This window comes from Falco rusticolus, chromosome 7 (genome assembly GCF_015220075.1).
Source record: "Falco rusticolus isolate bFalRus1 chromosome 7, bFalRus1.pri, whole genome shotgun sequence".
In the NCBI taxonomy this organism is placed as follows: Eukaryota; Metazoa; Chordata; class Aves; order Falconiformes; family Falconidae; genus Falco; species Falco rusticolus.
In genome coordinates, this window is record NC_051193.1 from 30,853,057 (window position 1) to 30,869,599 (window position 16,543).

Here is a 16,543-nt window from a genome sequence, read left to right on the forward strand (position 1 = left end):
GAAGAAGAAAAAGTGGCCTCTAGGTAAACTTGGAATTTTTTTTCAGCTAGGATTCTTACTGGTTATCTTGAGTCTCTTGAGTGAAATATCAAGCTTTTCAGCTGCTGGAAGTCATTGGGAAGTTCTGGTGAGTACTGATGGGACGCTGAATTAGGATGCAAAGATGAGTTAATGAGGCCCCCACAGCTCAGGACTGTGTGCTGTTGACAGATGGGATCAGGAGATGGCACAGCAGTATCCTGAACTTGGGTGGTTTTTTTTCCACTTGATGGATCCAGACTTTGATAATCAAGAGTGTCTGGGACAATGCTGTAATGCTTCCAGTGATATAACTCTTTATGGTTATATAACTCTATATAATGATACAACTCTATCTCAGAGTGTGACAGGGCTATAAAAAGTGTGGTAGTTGCAGAAATACGCACTTTTGCTGGCTAATCCTTGCTAAGCCTATAATTCTGATCCTTTTTTATCTTTAATAAGTGCAAGTTATTAAGCATATATAACTAGTTGCACATGGGAACTTTTTTTTTCTTGAGGGGGTATCAATCCTGGTGATAATAGAAGTGGGTAGAGGGATTAGAGCATGAAAATGAGGTTTCTACCTTTAGCTGAAGCACAGCGTACCCTGTTAAATACATCACCTTGACGGTAATCCACAGCAGTAATTTAGCAGGTCAGAATTTGGATACCCTTGCCATGTTTTTATTGCAGTTTTCCATGGCTGTAATAACAAGGGTCTTGGTGCTGTGGAGACCGACTTGTTCTGGCGCTGCTTCCTATTGCTCTGATCTGCAGAGTTTCACCCCCAGTGCCTTCAGGCACCAAGGAGATCACCTCCATCTCTCCGTCCTCCTCTGGGTCTGGAATGCAGCATCCAAGGACATCTGGGCCTTGAGAAAGGACTTTGAGGCTCTGTGTGTGTAAAGAGAAGTGGTCATTTGCCAGGACACCAGGTAGGCTTCTAGTGCCAAGAGTAGACAGCTCAGAGGAATGATGCTATGATGCAGTCTCTTGGTATTTGAAACCATCCATTTTGGATGAGCACAGCTTGCTAGTAACCAGGAAAACTTTCCGAGGTCACTTCACTCCTGTTCCTGTAGTTACTGTCTTTAGTGACGTGCTGTGGCGCTTCTAGAAGACACTGCAAAGGCTGAACAGTCACAAGGAGTTTCCTCTCTGTTTTCATTGCTCCTAGAGGTCCTTCTTCAAGGCTTTATTTCTATCCCCCTTTGCTTGCTTTGCTGCTGTCAGAGACCCACCATGATGAAGAAGAGAGAATTTCCATATCCAGGGCTGTTTGTTTTCCTTCACAGAAATAAAGTACTTTTCTGAATCGAGTATTGCCTTTTGAGGCCTTTGTGTGCTCCATCAACAACCCACAGTGCACATTAACTGCCTGTAAATTTCTAGAAGCTAAAGTGCAATGAAAAAGAAATCCTATTGAAATCAAATCTTACCCTGTGAGAGATTGAATTAAACTGGATGTTGATCTTTGAAGCAGTAACTGTTTGTAGATTGATACCCTTTCTATGTAGAAAACTGAACATTCATAAACCATATATGTAATAATAAGTGTAAATATAGTTGAGATATTTAGGAGTGTAATCGGTATATCACAGGGCATCACATTTCACTAAAGTTACTCCTCTGCTGAACCCGTTAACTTTTGTGTAACTAAACCATCCCCTCCAGACAAACATCCAGTATTGATTTAAAAGTCTGAAAAGCCCAAGGGTCCACAACATTCCTTCGTATTTCTTTGGCTTTTTCATTACACTTTTGGCTTTAAAAAAGTGTCATATTTAAAGTAACGTGGCTTCAGCTTCTTGCAGTGGCATCTTCTTACGCATTTTTTCTACTTGCTAAAAAAGTCCCATTAAGGCATTTACACATATAATCAAGTCATCGCTCCACCTTCTTATGATAAACTGAATGAGCTGAGCTCCTTAAACCTCTGTCCAGCCTGAATTTGGAGGTCTGGTGTACGGGGTTGACCTTGGCTGGACTCCAGGTACCCACAGAGCGATTCCCACTCTCCTCCTCAGCAGAACAAAGGGGAGAAAATAAGATGGAAAAAAACCTTGTGGGTCAACATAAAGCAATAGCAAAAGTTGCGTGCATGGAAGCAAAGGAAAACAGAAGATGTTACTCTCTACTTCCCATCAGCAGGTGATGCTCGGCCATTCCCGGGAGGTAGGGCTTCATCAGTATCTGTAGTGGTTGCTCCAAAAGATAAACATCATAAATAATGGATGCCCCCCTGTCCTTCTCCTTTCTCGTAGCACTTAGATCTGAGCAGATGCCATATGGTATGGAATGATGTCACTGGTCACTTGGGGTCAGCTGTCCTGGCTGTGTCCACTCCCAAGCCCTTGCCCACCCCCAGCCTGCCAGTGAGGCGCAGGGAAGGCTGGAGGGCCAGCCTTGGTGCTGTGCCAGCACCGCTCAGCAGCGGGCAAAACACCCGTGTGTTACCACCACCTTTCCAGCTGCCAGTGTGAGCACAGCACCAGGAGGGCTGCTACGGGGCTCAGCCAGACCCAATACATCTGGTGATGGCAGATGCACAGACACTTACCTGCACTTTAATTCAGCTCATCAGCAGCAGTAGGGATGAAACTGTGGTGGCACGGACTTCAGCCTCCAGTTCCCCAGTCAGTTTTTGTGGCCAGTATTGTAGCCAGGTGAGTTCACAGCTAACTTCTCAATATTGCCATTGCTTAGCCTCTCCAAGCCTAGCTCTTGCTGTTGTATATCCAAGGAGCAGGTGACTTAGCCAAAGCAAACCACGTGCTCATCTACTAAGACCTCTGGATCCTTTTCAGAACTGTTCTTTGCTAGGGACATTTCCCACTCCCACGCTGGAGATAAATGGGCAGATGCCCAGTTATCAAGCACATCATCTTGCACGACTGTCCTCACTGCTGTTTAACATTCCTCTAATCTTCTTGTCATCTGGACATTTTATCAGTCATCTTACAATGACTTTTAAACCATAGAGAAAAGGACTGAATAGAAGGGGACCTGTCCAGAAAGTGCTCGGTAATAATGTTTTACTGTTTTCTGCTACTTCTTGTTTGATATCTGCCAGGTAGCAAGTTCTTCACCCATTTAACCCATGATTTACTAAACTGTTATGGTGACACAAGTCGAGACAGACTGAAAAACACCATATCATTGTAGATGGGTTCAGACAAAATGGCTCTTTATTGCTTTGTCATATTGCTTATGTATCTTAGATAGTACATGTGTCAGACCCTGACAGGCTTTCTGTTGTCGTCTTCTTGCTTGCTATTTGCTGTTGCTGTATATGCCCATATGCTGCGGTTTTAAGTTCCGGGTTTTCACATCCCGTTTACATACCTGACAATTTGTGGCTGTCTCAAGGGTACACGACTATGTCTTCAAGGTCAACCAACTTGTCTGCAGACCCGCTGCAGACCCCTCCACTGTGTAGTCTTAATATTTTGTCAAGTGTGTCACACGGTGTCAGTTCAGTGAAGAGTAGCGTATAAGAGGATTTGGCCAGGCTGTGGCTCTGAGGTGGTTCAAGTGCAGCACCAGGATGAGGTGGTGTTACGAGATGAGCACTGTGGCTGTGCCGATTTGGGAGCTGTTGGGTCCTTGGCTGCAGGTGGGAGAAAACCAAGGGCAGCCGCTGCATCAAGTCAATGGTCCCTGTTGTTTCCCAGCCCATGCCCAGAAAGGGAGCACTGGTACCGGGAGCTGCCCTGGCTCATGCCTCTCTGGCGTACATCACACATATGTGTGGCTCTGGCTGGCCATTGTATTTGGCTTACAGCTTGTTCTGTCAAGGCATTTGGCTGTCTTCCTGAACCAAATTTATACTCTTACAAAATAATGAAATTAACATTGTGGGGCATTTTACATCATTTTGTATTGACAGCCATTTGTTATGTTCCTTTCCTTTTCTTTCTTATTAAACGTATTGAAACTCAGATCAGCTTTTCTCGCATTTTGCCTGGCACTGAGATCAAGCTGAGCAACCTGTAATTACTGGGGTCAGCCTGTTCGCCCTTTCTGCATATGGGTGCAGAAAGCCTTTTGATTGTACTCTGGGAGTCCTTTAAAAACTTCATTGTTACTGTAATAAATCCAGCCAGGGAAGGATTTTTCCCATATGTCTTTAGCTTTCCACGTCCATTCTCATTAACCATAATTTCTCATTCACATGCTCACAAGGTCCCTCTTTCTTCCCACCCTGTGTGCTTTATTATATGCTGTTTTTTTAATTCTAGCAGCTGCCTTCCTTTTGACCCTGAGCTGGTATAGTCCTTTTTCCTTGGCCACTGAATGGCACCGTTTTGCTATCTGACAAACTCCTAAAAGCCAGTTGACTGACATTTACAGGACTTAGTCTTTTCTTTTTTCTTCCCCAAATTTACACTTGTTTTTATATACTTATGGGGAAATAAGTTCTTGGTGGCCCTGTGTGTGTGCATAAGGTTTAGCTTCAGTTGCAGAAACATGGAATTTAAGAAGTTGTGCACTGTAAATTTATGGCTATGTCAGAATTAAATTTAAAAATGCATTGTATACTAAATGTAGTCTCGTGGTATATAAATCTTAGCATTTTTCATCAGTAGATCTCAAAATGGCTTGCAAAGTAGGTCATTAGCCTTATCTTCATTTTGAGGAGAAGAAACTGAAACTCAGAGAGGTGAAGTGATATGCCCAAGATATTACCCATTAATTCTCCACCCATTTTGAGCTCCCCAATAGCTGTAGTGGGGGGGTGGTAACTGGGGGTACAATGCTGATCAAGAATGGAGGTCAGATGTAAAAAAAATAATCCCAAGAGTACAGTCGTTATCAGACAGTGGAACGCAGGATTTCAAATCAGGAAATGTATCCTAATATTTTGAATTACATTTGAATAGACTCTGTGATTCTTCAGTCTGTAAATTGTTTTACTGCATCGTGGGAGTGATTGAGCATTGTTTGACTTATTCTATTTATTCAGGAATCTCATTTATTCCTCTCTCTCTAACAAAGCAAACCCAGGCTGATGACGTTTTGTTTTTTGTTTTTTTTTTTGAAGAGGCCCTGAGCTCTTTCAGCCATACTTCACCTACAATGAAGAGCAAACAGCCAGCCATTGTAATGATTTTACTGTCCGAATATCTAGAAATGGTTGAGATTTGTAGATGCTAACTGTAGATGCAAAAGGATGATCTGTGTTGTCAATTGCATTCCGTGCTGCCTAACTCTGAGCAGTGCTAGCTCTTTGCCTTTGTAGGTAAGTCATGGAGTATATATTATTTAAGCATTCTGTATGTTATCTCCTCCGTAAGGAGGAGAACAACCACCTTTCCATGGTCTGGAGGTGTTCGTTATACTTCTGCAGGCGGGAATTAACATGAGCATTGCTGAAATCACCCTCTGCAGTTGTTTTTCCCGCAAAATATTTGTCTTAACCCAAGTGTTTTCACTGCAGTCTAAGATACTGGATAGTTCCCTGTTACACTGATTTAAAAGCCATCATTATTTCTGATCCTTTTAAGACCAGACAAACCTTGACAAAAAGGTTAATTGCAACCCAGTAGAGCTACAGTAATGTTTTATTAGGGGGAGCTAGTCATGTCTAGATTTTCCAGAGCAAGTGCACTATAAAGAACATTGATATCTCGTCTTGAGATTTTGAACTCTTCATAAACTCTGAGGTACGAATTTAGTTCTAAAATAGTATAGTTTATGAACTAGAGATTTTAATTAATTTTTTTTCAGTGTGGCTGCTAGCTAGGTGGCTAAATCTGTATTTGGACCTCTACAAAACTCCAGAGAGATTGTGGATTTTCAACTGCTAATGAAATTATGGGGAGAATTCGAAGAGTCTTCTCATTTGTGGATACTTACATTTGAAAATATTTGCTGTTATCTTTGAAGGCGATGGGTAGGGCTATTGACTGCTGAGGTTTGTACAGGGAAGGTGGCTGAAGCACTAGTAGATCAAAACAGCCCAAGTCTTTTTTGCTCACTAGCCTGTGCCGGGGCAGGGACTTCACCCTGGCTGAGGGAACTGCCCAGCTCTGACCCGGTGCCTTGGTGGGAATGTCCCTGTGGGACAGGCACCGGGACTCGCTCCTTGGTGCGAGTGGGAGCACAGTGAGGTGGTTCACAGTTTTTGATGGAGTCTAACCAAATCTCTGCCTGCTTTTTCACTTTGGGAGAAATGAGAGGGATTAAAAGGTTTTGTCTCCAGATAGCCGTTAGGAAACAGTGATTCGTTTCTGTCCCATCACTTTCAGCATCACTTCTGCTTGGTGAAGCCTCTCTGGCTGGACTTTCTTTGGACATCTTTTAGCCTGGTCCTTTTCATTCTCTGCCATACACTGCAACAGCATCTTTGACCTGGATGACATTTCTCCTTAGAGAAGGCAGCAGGATGAGGGAGAGGGTGTTGGAGATGGATGAGTGTTTGTGTACTGGATTGATCTGCAGGATGTATTAATGGGAAGGAGACTGGTGAACAGAAGGGCAGAGAGAGAGCTCCTTGTGGCAATGCAAGAGTGCGGCTCACAGAAGGTCCCTGAACCCAGAGTAAGCAGTGAGTGTGGTGTTGGAGAAGAGCTGTTAGGAGGGCAGTTGCTGCAGAGCTGTTCCTATCCCAGCTGTCCAGTATAAAACAATGACCGATTCAGAATCTCAGGAAGAAAGATGCGTGGGCATAATACTATTGTTGGAAGAGTAGCTGATGGAAAAGTACATGCTATGGTGAATAAGGGGTTTCAGGTGAGCTCGTTTGGACTTTCTGACAGTGGAGGGATGGTAGGATCAAGTTCTAAGCTGGAAATACTGTGTTCCCCTTGGACGCCACATAATTTCTGTAGTGGTGTATGGACCTAGTGAGTGGCTGAGAGAGCATCAGAGACCCATCTGGAAAGCTTTTCCCTCTCCAAGGAAGTGTTTGGGTGCTCTGCTTTGCTTGACTATTGCCTACCTCCTTTCTGTGCTCCTGCACTCCCTCAGGCATCCAGGCACAACATTAACAGCTTCAAGTCATGTCATAGTGTCTAAGGTTTGAAAGAAATACCAATTTATTTATTTTTTTAATTTAGTACTCTGGGTTTTTTTCCCCCTTCAGAGAAACCTTTGGCTCAGCTGTTGTATGAAGTGTGCCACAAGTCATCCCTGGCTCAGTTAGCCCCACAGTCAGAGGGCTGTGAAGTTGGAAGTCTTAATTAGAGCAAGAGATGTGGAGAATGTTTTGTAGTTGTAAAATATTTAATTATGACTGAAATTCATGGAGGAATTAAGAAGTTGCATGCTTGGAAGGACAGCCTTACAGCTGGGCCAAGGCAGAGACTAGTTCATGTCTATCAGTATGCTTGCCTTCTTCATGTCCTATTTTTGTAACTGTATGGAATTGTTAAACCTGCATCTTCAGTTTATTTAAAATGCAGGAATTTTAATTCGAGTAATGGGTAGGAACAGGGAAACGTTTTGCTAGGCTCCTACTTAAGAACAGACCCGTGTTTTGGATCATGAGAATGAATGCAGATTATGAGATTTTTTTTTTCAAAGCAGGGGTACAAATTCTTCCAGTTTTGTCCATGAATCAGAAAGTAATTAAAAAGAACCAGGAAAACCAATCATTTTATCTGTATGTTATTCCACAGTTTTTCCATTTGAGGTAGTTAACATCTTCCTCTGAAATACCCAGTTTAACTTCTTGTAAGAGGAAGCAGCTGCTGGCCTGATCTGGTGTGTGATCTGATGATGTTCACTTTGTTTGCAAGAATTTCAGTACAGTGTTGCAAGTTCAGGATGTTATTTTTCAAATGGTGCTGGGGAAGAAAGATGCAATCCAGCTGAGCTGAAGACAGAATCAGAAGTGTTGCATTTTCTCACAGAGTTCCCCCCCGCCACGTCCCCACTCCCCCCTGCACCTGCTATTTGTTCTGCTCCTTCACTCCTTCCAGACTGAAAATGTCTGTGAGGACAAGCGGCCACTAATACGTGGGATCAAATTATCATTCTTTTCAAGTCTCTGTAGAGGAAAAGAAAGGAAAGAATTGTTTGAAGAAACATTGACAGCAGTAGGCAGCTATGCAAATTTTGCCTGGTCTATTTAAACATACACATTGGTTTTAAATATAATTCTGAACTTACCTCGTCTACAACAAGGTCAAGAAACGGAGAAATGTACCCTGTACAGATTATTTCAGACGTGAGGCAGCCTGTATACATTTTCACCTTCCCACTCATGCCCCAGCATCTTGCTGTTGCTATGTTTTTAATTCCCTTTGGTTGTAAATAGGAAACAAAAGAACTTGGTACTTTTTCACGCTATTGCAGATGGATAGATTGGAGCACGTAGAATAATGCAGGACTTTGTGGTGAATTAGGAAAAAAGTCATGTTGGTGTATTCTGTACTTCCAATGTCTAGAATCATGGGCTTCACAGTGAAAATGTGAAGTCTCTAAATGAGGCTGGAAGGGTTTTTGCAAAAGATCTGCGCTAGCACAAAGCAAAGCTTTGGTCTTGGTGGAGAAAGGACATGATGAAATGGTTTGCTCTGTGAAAAGAAGAGGTCAGACCAGATGTGAGCAGAGTGGTAACCCTGCATGCTAAAATATGTGGCTGCTTTCTTTCACATGACCTTGATGATCTTACCAAGGTGGAAAGAGAGTATTTGAAAAACTCATAGTTCTTTCCTTTCTTTTTATTTTAACCGCAAAAAGATTGCTGTTGTTTGTATGTGTCTTACTCCAGCTCCTTGTTGTACATCTTCCTCAACTTCCCCCAGGCTTTTCTGTAGATGTGGCTAATGCAGAACAGATGTTTTTCTTGCCCAAGATGGTGACAAGGGGTTTCTTACCAGTTTTGCATGTGTAAGAGGAGGGGCATTTTTGAAGCCCATGTTTTGGTGAGTGGGATCTCTCAGCCTGTGAAGCACCATAGGAAAGGATTTCTAGAGAGTATATGAAGCCATCCCCTATCATTGCCAGTCCGTGACTCTTCTCCAACTCTTTTATTTAATCACTGTACTGATTAATTCCCTAAACCTTAGAAAATAAAGTAAAACTTGAATCATTAACCATCAGCCATCAGAAATCACAGAATGGTTGAGGTTAGAAGAGACTTCTGGAGGTCACCTTGTCCAACCCCCCAGCTGCCCATGTCCATACAGTTTTTTAATATCTTCAAGGAAGGATGGAGACTCCACAACATCTTCGGGCAACTTGTGCTAGTGCTTGGTCACCTTCACAGTAACAGTGTTTCCTGATGTTCAGAAGGAACCTCCTGTGTTTCGTTTTGTGCCCATTGCCCCGGCCCTGTCACTGGGCACCACTGAAAAGAGCCTGAGTCCATCCTCTTTGCACCTTCTCTTCAGGTATTTATATACATTAATAGGATCACGCGCCCACCCCCCCACCCCCCCCCACACCCCCCCCCACCCCCCCCCCCACACACCCCCACCCCCCCTGCCCAAGCCTGTTCTCCAGGCTGAACCATCCCAGCTCTTTCAGCCTTTCCTCGTAGGAGAGGTGCTCCAGATGCTCTTTACTCATCTTTGTGGCCCTTTGTTGGACACTATTCAGTTTGTCCATGTCTCCCTTGTACTGGGGAGCCCAGAGTTAGACACAACGCTCCAGGTTCTGGCCTCTCCCGTGCTGAGTAGATGGGAAGGATCACCTCCTTTGACCTGCTGGCAATACTTTGTCTAATGCGAACGGTACCCTTGGCTGCCTTCATTGCCACACAGGCATGTTGCTGGCTTGTGCTCAGCCTGGCCCACCAGGAACCCCAGTTCATTTTCTGCCAAGCTGCTTTCCAGCTGGGGAGCCCCCAACATGTATTGGTGTGTGTGGTTGTACTTCCTTAGGTACTTTGGACTTCTTGTTGAACTTCATGAGGTTCTTGTGAGAGCTGGAGTAGCTGACAGAGCTGAAATGTGACAAATAAGGGTGTTTGGGACTGAATCCAGCAGTTTGGCTGTGCTGGTTTTGGCTTTGCCAAGCACTTTTCCATCACTTTTCTATCAGCTCGGTGGGGTAGGGTGACAAACTAAAGTTTGGGGACTGGCCTGAATTCATCCCCATGGACCACAGGGAAGTGTCTGTCAGGGGAGGAGAGCACCGTAAGCATGTGCATGTTTGGGTGAGTACCTGCCCAGGGTCTGGGGGTGGGTGACCACCTGCCCAGAGGAGAGCTGCTCTTTTCCCCTGGTTCTTGCAGCATGGCTGTAGGGTGCCAAAAGCAGTTGGCTGGATGCACTGTGGCCTCAGCAGTTGTGAGAAGTGTCGAGGCAGAGCAGTCCCAACGCTGCTGCTGTGCTCACTTGCTCTTTGAAATCACTGGCTAAGAAAGATAAACAACAGTTCTGATTTTTGTCTTAAAGCTATCTTCCTGCCACAGTTTTGTATATGATTAGGAAAAAGAACCACAGGATTAGGAAAAAACACATTTTTTTCCTAGAAATTCATAGTTCATACTCAGATCACTATAGTCTGTCTTAAACTTGCTTTATACAGAAGATGCATGGTCCTAATAGAATATCCCTTGTAAGCTTGAGAAGCGTGAAGTGTGTCTGAAATGCACATTTAAGGTTTAGATTTGAAAAGTTAATAATATTCCTATTTTTTACCTTTTCCCAGTGCATTTTTTATGTACCTTTTTGAGGTCGTATGTAAATAGCCAGGCACAAATGGTTCGTTCTGTGCTGATGGTGTATCATGGTATTTAGATATGTTCTGATTGCTGCTTGATGAAAAATGGATTTGCATTTGTGTGAATGTGATATAAATGTAGCAAATTGAAAAGCCAAACTAAATTTTTTTTGAAGTTTTATTGTCTTGTCTGTTCTCTGCTCTTCATTTTATCTAATCCTGGGCTTCCCTTAACTTTTCAAGTCCCTGACATCGTTTCTCAGATTTGATGTTTCCCCCAGTTTTCACCTACTTAGCATTCAAGTTAAATAAAAGTAAAACCTTCTCCTGAACCCATTTCCTGTCCATAACTTGTTTGATATTCTGTACACAGCTGTGTAGTAAAATACCAGGTTATACCTGGCTAACCTGAATGTTGAACATCTCCTTCAGTGTTCTTGGGGAGGCAGTTCCTTCCTGTGGATACTTGGATTTTCAGTTTTCCTGCTTAACACTGAGGTGCTACACTGCTTGAACCCCTGGCATTTTCTTTGCTACTGCTGATTTACCTCATCAGTTGACATATCCACGCCAGCTGTCACATTTGGGTGTTTTTCCAGCAGGATTGACTTGACATGTTCTCGGGTTGGTGCTGCTGTCAGTAACAAACTCTGATTACTCCTTTCTGAATGCTGCAGAAAAAAATTCCCCAGGGGTGGCCCAGTGTGTGGGTCTCAAGCTACCATTAAGGCAGCTGTTTATCATTAGTTTAGCAGCTAAATGTATTTCTTAATGCCATTTAAAATCTAGTGCTAAATCTCTTTAAAGTCTTTTTTTTTTTTTTTTGTCTGAAGCATTGCTGTTGCTGTAGCCCTGAATTTCACTGATTTTTTTTTTTTTTTTTTAATAGTTTTTTTTCAAAGTTTTAGTTTTATCCCTGAAGACCTGTTGGGGCAGGAAACAGTAAAGACTTGAGGATCAGACTTTTGGGGCTGCTCCAGTGGCCCTGAGTCAGCAGGAACCTTTCTGGATGTGGGGAGGATTTTATTTCAACAGGATTTGCAGACTAGGGAAGCCTTTGCATTGACTTCAGTGGCTTAGAATTAGATTTCAGCAGCACAGTAACTCCCCAGAAGGGTGAAAGCACAATGTGATCCCTCTAACACAATGTCTCCAAAAGGCAGAAGAAAGAACAAGCCAGAGCATTGTGATTTTACTCAGATTTACTCGTGGTTGCCTTGAAGCAGCAATATTTTTCCTCTTTCGCAAGGTCTTTAAGCTTGGAGCCTGAAGCTGTGCTGTGCAGCAATTTAGAGAAACTATTCAAGTCTGAGACTTGGTATCGGGAACATGAAAGGAGATTTACTGGCGATGAATGAGCTCCGAGTACTTTTGACATGATTTTCTTCTTTCCCACAGGTTGGACAAAGTTTGCTCGGTTGACGCGGGCCCTGACGAACAGTCGGAGTGTGCTGCAGCAGCTGACACCGATGAACAAGGCTGAGGTGGTGCACAAACACTCCCGGTTAGCCGAAGTAAGTGGGGCAGACGCCAGCCTGCTTGCTTCATAAGGCAGGAAGAGACATAGGGAAAAACCCCATGCTAATTCTCATTAATAAATAATATTTTTAGAGGAAAATATTTCCCAACTCTCATTTTCCCAACCTCTCCTCTGTTTATCCTGAAGCAGCAGTGTGTGCTAAGCCCACGCTTCTGGGGCAGGCCATGCTCTTTCAGTCATGAAAACAGTCTCCATGGGTCACTTTTACTTACGTGGCCCTGTTTCTGTGCATGCAGTTCTGTTTGCTGGTTGTTGCTTAACTTGGAGTGCAGAGTGTGCTCCTTTACATGCTGTCTCACAGCAACATGGAACCAGATTGATGTCCTTGATTCCTGTGGATGGTCACTTACTCTCCCAGGGAAATGGGATTGTTTGAGAAACCTCTTTGGAAGCATCCATGTCTGGGTACCTGGGGTTGTACAGCCACGCTGACTACATATACACCTTTATCTTTACTTTCTTGTATAGTCGTTCCTGCAGTATTTTGCTCCTCATTTTTTTCTTCAGAACTGATGAAATGAACTCTTTGGCAGGTTGCAAACATCTCCTTAACAGTGCAGATGGTGCAACAAGTGAATGCCTTCAGGTTAACTGATGAAACAAAGGTACTGCTTTTGTCGTCATGTCCATCGGTAATGAAAAATATCCAGATCAAAATTATATGGTCAAAATACATGGGCTACTGAATTACAGCCCTACCACCTTCTGCCAGAGAGCTTGTCCTGTGTTCAATGCTAAGAACTGGTAGCAGCTTTAAATGTGTTTGGTTTTTGTTGTGGGGTTTGTTTTATTTTTTTCATTCCCCTTCTGGTTTTCGTGGACTTTGATAATAAAACCTCTACTTAAATTAAAATCAGAATGGAAACCCACAGCTTTCAGGTGTCAGCTCTGTGATGTTTTCCTTTAAATTATCCCATACCAATAGCTTGAATGACTGATAAGTTTCTCTTACATGTTGCTTTTCTGATTCATGACATTTCAGTGTTCGTAAATCCATTGATATCCATTATTGGTTTAGTCTAGAGAACAAAACACGGGAGAAGATATGGTAGCAATATTCAAATAAGTCTTAAAGCAGTTGCATAGGATGAGGGAGGAAATTGTTCATGAGGACCACTATAGCTAGAGAAAAAGTAATGGCATTAAGTCACAGCGAGGAAAGTTTAGATCAGGCAGTAAGGAAAGCTCATGTAAGAGAGCAGGTTGTCTCGGGAACAGGTTGCTTGGTGGGTGTGCAGTCCCCTCTCTTACAAGTTGTTTAGAGCTGTAGAGTGCTGTCAGAGTGCAGGCACGCCATTGTTGTACAGGCCCCGTTTTCAGTATTCCTGTGTCTGTGGAGGAGTGTTATTGTCACAGCTCATCCCTTGCAGAAAATACCGCCCACCTTTATCAGGCTTAGCAGTTATTGGCCATTTTTGTTAGTTGCATACAGGAATAATTCAGAGAGTCTGTGATGAATGCAGCTAACAAGATACTGTGTATTCTTTAGTGGTTTAAAATTAAAAATTCATGCAGCATGAAAGAAATAATCATTATAGTTCAGTGGTCTCCACAGCCACTTGCCACCCACTCACCATGTCAAACTCAGCATGATATTATGTTAAGAATAATAATTATGCTTTTACAGTATCATGGGAGCTCCTAAGCACTCCACAACTAGAGGCATAGGGAACTATCAAGCATATGTTCATTGCATTCGGCTCGAGCCCTCAGTAGCTATTATTCCAGCTATAGTGAGTCTGTTTCCAGCTTCTGCCCCAGTGAACAAGGCAGGGAACAAGTATGTCTGGAGAAACCAAGGAGAGAAGTCCCAGTACTGTTTCGTTATGACAGAAAGTGTTGACCACAGATGAGTCCAGAGAGATAACTGGAGATAATGACCAGCTTATAAGTCAAAGCCAAAATGGTGTGTTAAGTGCAGGGGACAATTTTGACATTAAAAGAAGTTTCATGGATTTGCACAAAGGCTGCTGTGAAAAAATGACTGGTTTGATCATTGCTTTTATTCCAGGGGAGGACCTGTGGATCCACCAGGACATTCAGTGTGCCACAGTGGCCAGCTGAACCTTGCCTGCTGGCCCATTACAGGCATGCTGTTAGCAAGTCTTGTCCTGGTCACTGAGGAAGGGACACTTGGAGCCTCATACTTTTATGAGTCTCACCAGGGGTTTGGCATCTGTGAGGGTCTCTAGAGTGCCATTGGGACCACACAACTCGGTGTGCCTTGCTCTTCAGCTGGAGCTCAACACATGGCTTTTTGTTACACCAAAGCTGGTGTGATATGAGGCTGTAGGCAAAGGGAGCAGCCATGGTCTCCTGGAGGTCTCTGCTGCACTCTCACTGCTGCCTGTGTTGGGGGTCTAGTGGTTTTTTGGCTACAGGATAAATTTGTGCAACTCAGCTGACTTCATAGAAAACAAATGACTAACTAATGTAACAGTAGGTTAGTTTTTCATCATATTGGTTTTAACTGACTTTCCTCACAGAACAAAATTGCTAAATGTGACCTTAGGGAGGGTGGGAATAGGTAGGCAGAAGCAGGTTTGCATCCTATCAGATCACAGTCTGACATTGGGCCAGATTAGACATGTTGGGAAGCCACATCCTCCAACACAGAATAAGGCAGGCTGCTGTTGTTGTCCCTTGGTGATTTTTGAGGAACAGATTTTGAGTAGAGCTGACTTTTGCTGTCTAATCTCAGTAACGGCTTTCTCATCTTAAAAATAAGACTGCAAAGAATTAATGGAAAATCTCTATCTGTGGTATTCATACTCTTAGTTGTTGTGCTGTTTATTCAGAGCCATTCATTCCTCTTCACTGAGGAAACATCCTGCATTTGATAGTTTTTACGCGTATAGGACTGCCATACACAATCCAACTGTCCCTGCAAAGATGGTGCATCAGGTGTAGGGCTGAAATGAGTTTAAAAATTGCTGGGATTGTATGTTTTATCCCATACAGACTTGAGATCTCCAAATGTAAAAAGTGTTACTAGTTCCAAAATAGACATGAATCTTTCAGTTGTCAGTGCAATATATTGTCATGTTGTGTGTTCCTTTGTGCTTTTGTTTCTTGTGTTGGACTGAGACAAGAGGTAATTAGATTATCTGGGGGGAGGAATGTCTTAAGCAAATTTGGCTTGGTTCCTTTGCAATGTTTCTAGTTTCACTTTTTACAAAAGTCCATGTGCAGGAGGTTATAGTCATATGCAAAAAAGAAAAGTAATTAGGAGAAATAAAAGAGAACCTACTAGCAATGCTGAGCTTGTAAAAGCAAAAACTCTTTGAAGGAGGTGAGAAGGAAGCATGATATTGCCAGGGTGTTAGGGCAGAAATTGTGCGCGCAATGCTTTGTTTTAGGAGGTGGTGAGCCAACAAGGCTGAAGTCTGATTTACCTTTGATAGGGTATTTTTCTGGCTCAACAGTGGTTTAAAAAAGGGGTCAGGCATGAAGAGTTAGTCTTGTAACACTTCAAGATATGAAGGAATACTTGTGTGTATAACTGCAGAGCATAAGCTGTTGTGTCAGTTTCTCCTCAGTCCGTCAGCAAAGACCTTAGATGCTATGCTGTTCCTATTCATCAAGTGGCAGCTGCCTCCATAGATTCTTAATACATCAGATAATTTAGAAACTGCAGGTTGAATTGCAGTGTTCAATGAACACAGTCCTGTCTTTATGCTGTTCCTTACAGAAATCCCCTTATTGGATCATATTCATTAAAACAGTAACTTTTGCTTTCTGTCTTTTATAGGTTCTTCAGCTGGGATCTGATATTCTTCCTCAGTACAAGCAAGAAGCTCCAAAGACTCCACCACACATTATACTGCATTATTGTGCTTTTAAGACCACTTGGGACTGGGTCATCTTAATTCTAACCTTCTACACAGCAATTATGGTTCCATATAATGTCTCCTTCAAGACAAAACAGAACAACATTGCCTGGCTTGTGCTGGACAGCGTCGTGGATGTTATTTTTCTGGTTGACATTGTTTTGAACTTTCATACGACCTTTGTTGGCCCTGGCGGAGAGGTTATATCTGATCCTAAACTCATAAGGATGAACTACCTGAAAACATGGTTTGTGATTGATCTTCTGTCCTGTTTACCATATGACATCATCAATGCCTTTGAGAATGTGGATGAGGTAAGTGATTGCAGTCCACCTCAAAAGACTTGTTTTAATTAGGAGTTAATTTAGGTGCATGCTCCCAGGCATCTGACAGCAATAAGAAGCAACTGAAGCTCTGTGCAAATATGGAGGGGTGGCCTTAAGCTGCTGGATTTTACCTACGGGGCACTCCTGTGTCGGAGAAGAGGTATCTTAAGATTTGGGTACCATGTGTGGATGTGTGCATTAATAGATGT

The 16,543-nt window shown here is 43.0% G+C and overlaps 1 protein-coding gene across 1 annotated transcript in view; it reads left to right on the forward strand.

The window, feature by feature from the left end:
* The window catches only part of KCNH5 (potassium voltage-gated channel subfamily H member 5), a 160,162-nt gene that overhangs the window by 30,582 nt on the left and 113,037 nt on the right, over window positions 1-16,543 (forward strand). The window contains exons 5-6 of the mRNA XM_037396078.1: window positions 12,037-12,152; window positions 15,930-16,322. Coding sequence (XP_037251975.1) covers window positions 12,037-12,152; window positions 15,930-16,322 — 509 coding nt within the window. The remainder of the gene's footprint in view (window positions 1-12,036; window positions 12,153-15,929; window positions 16,323-16,543) is intronic.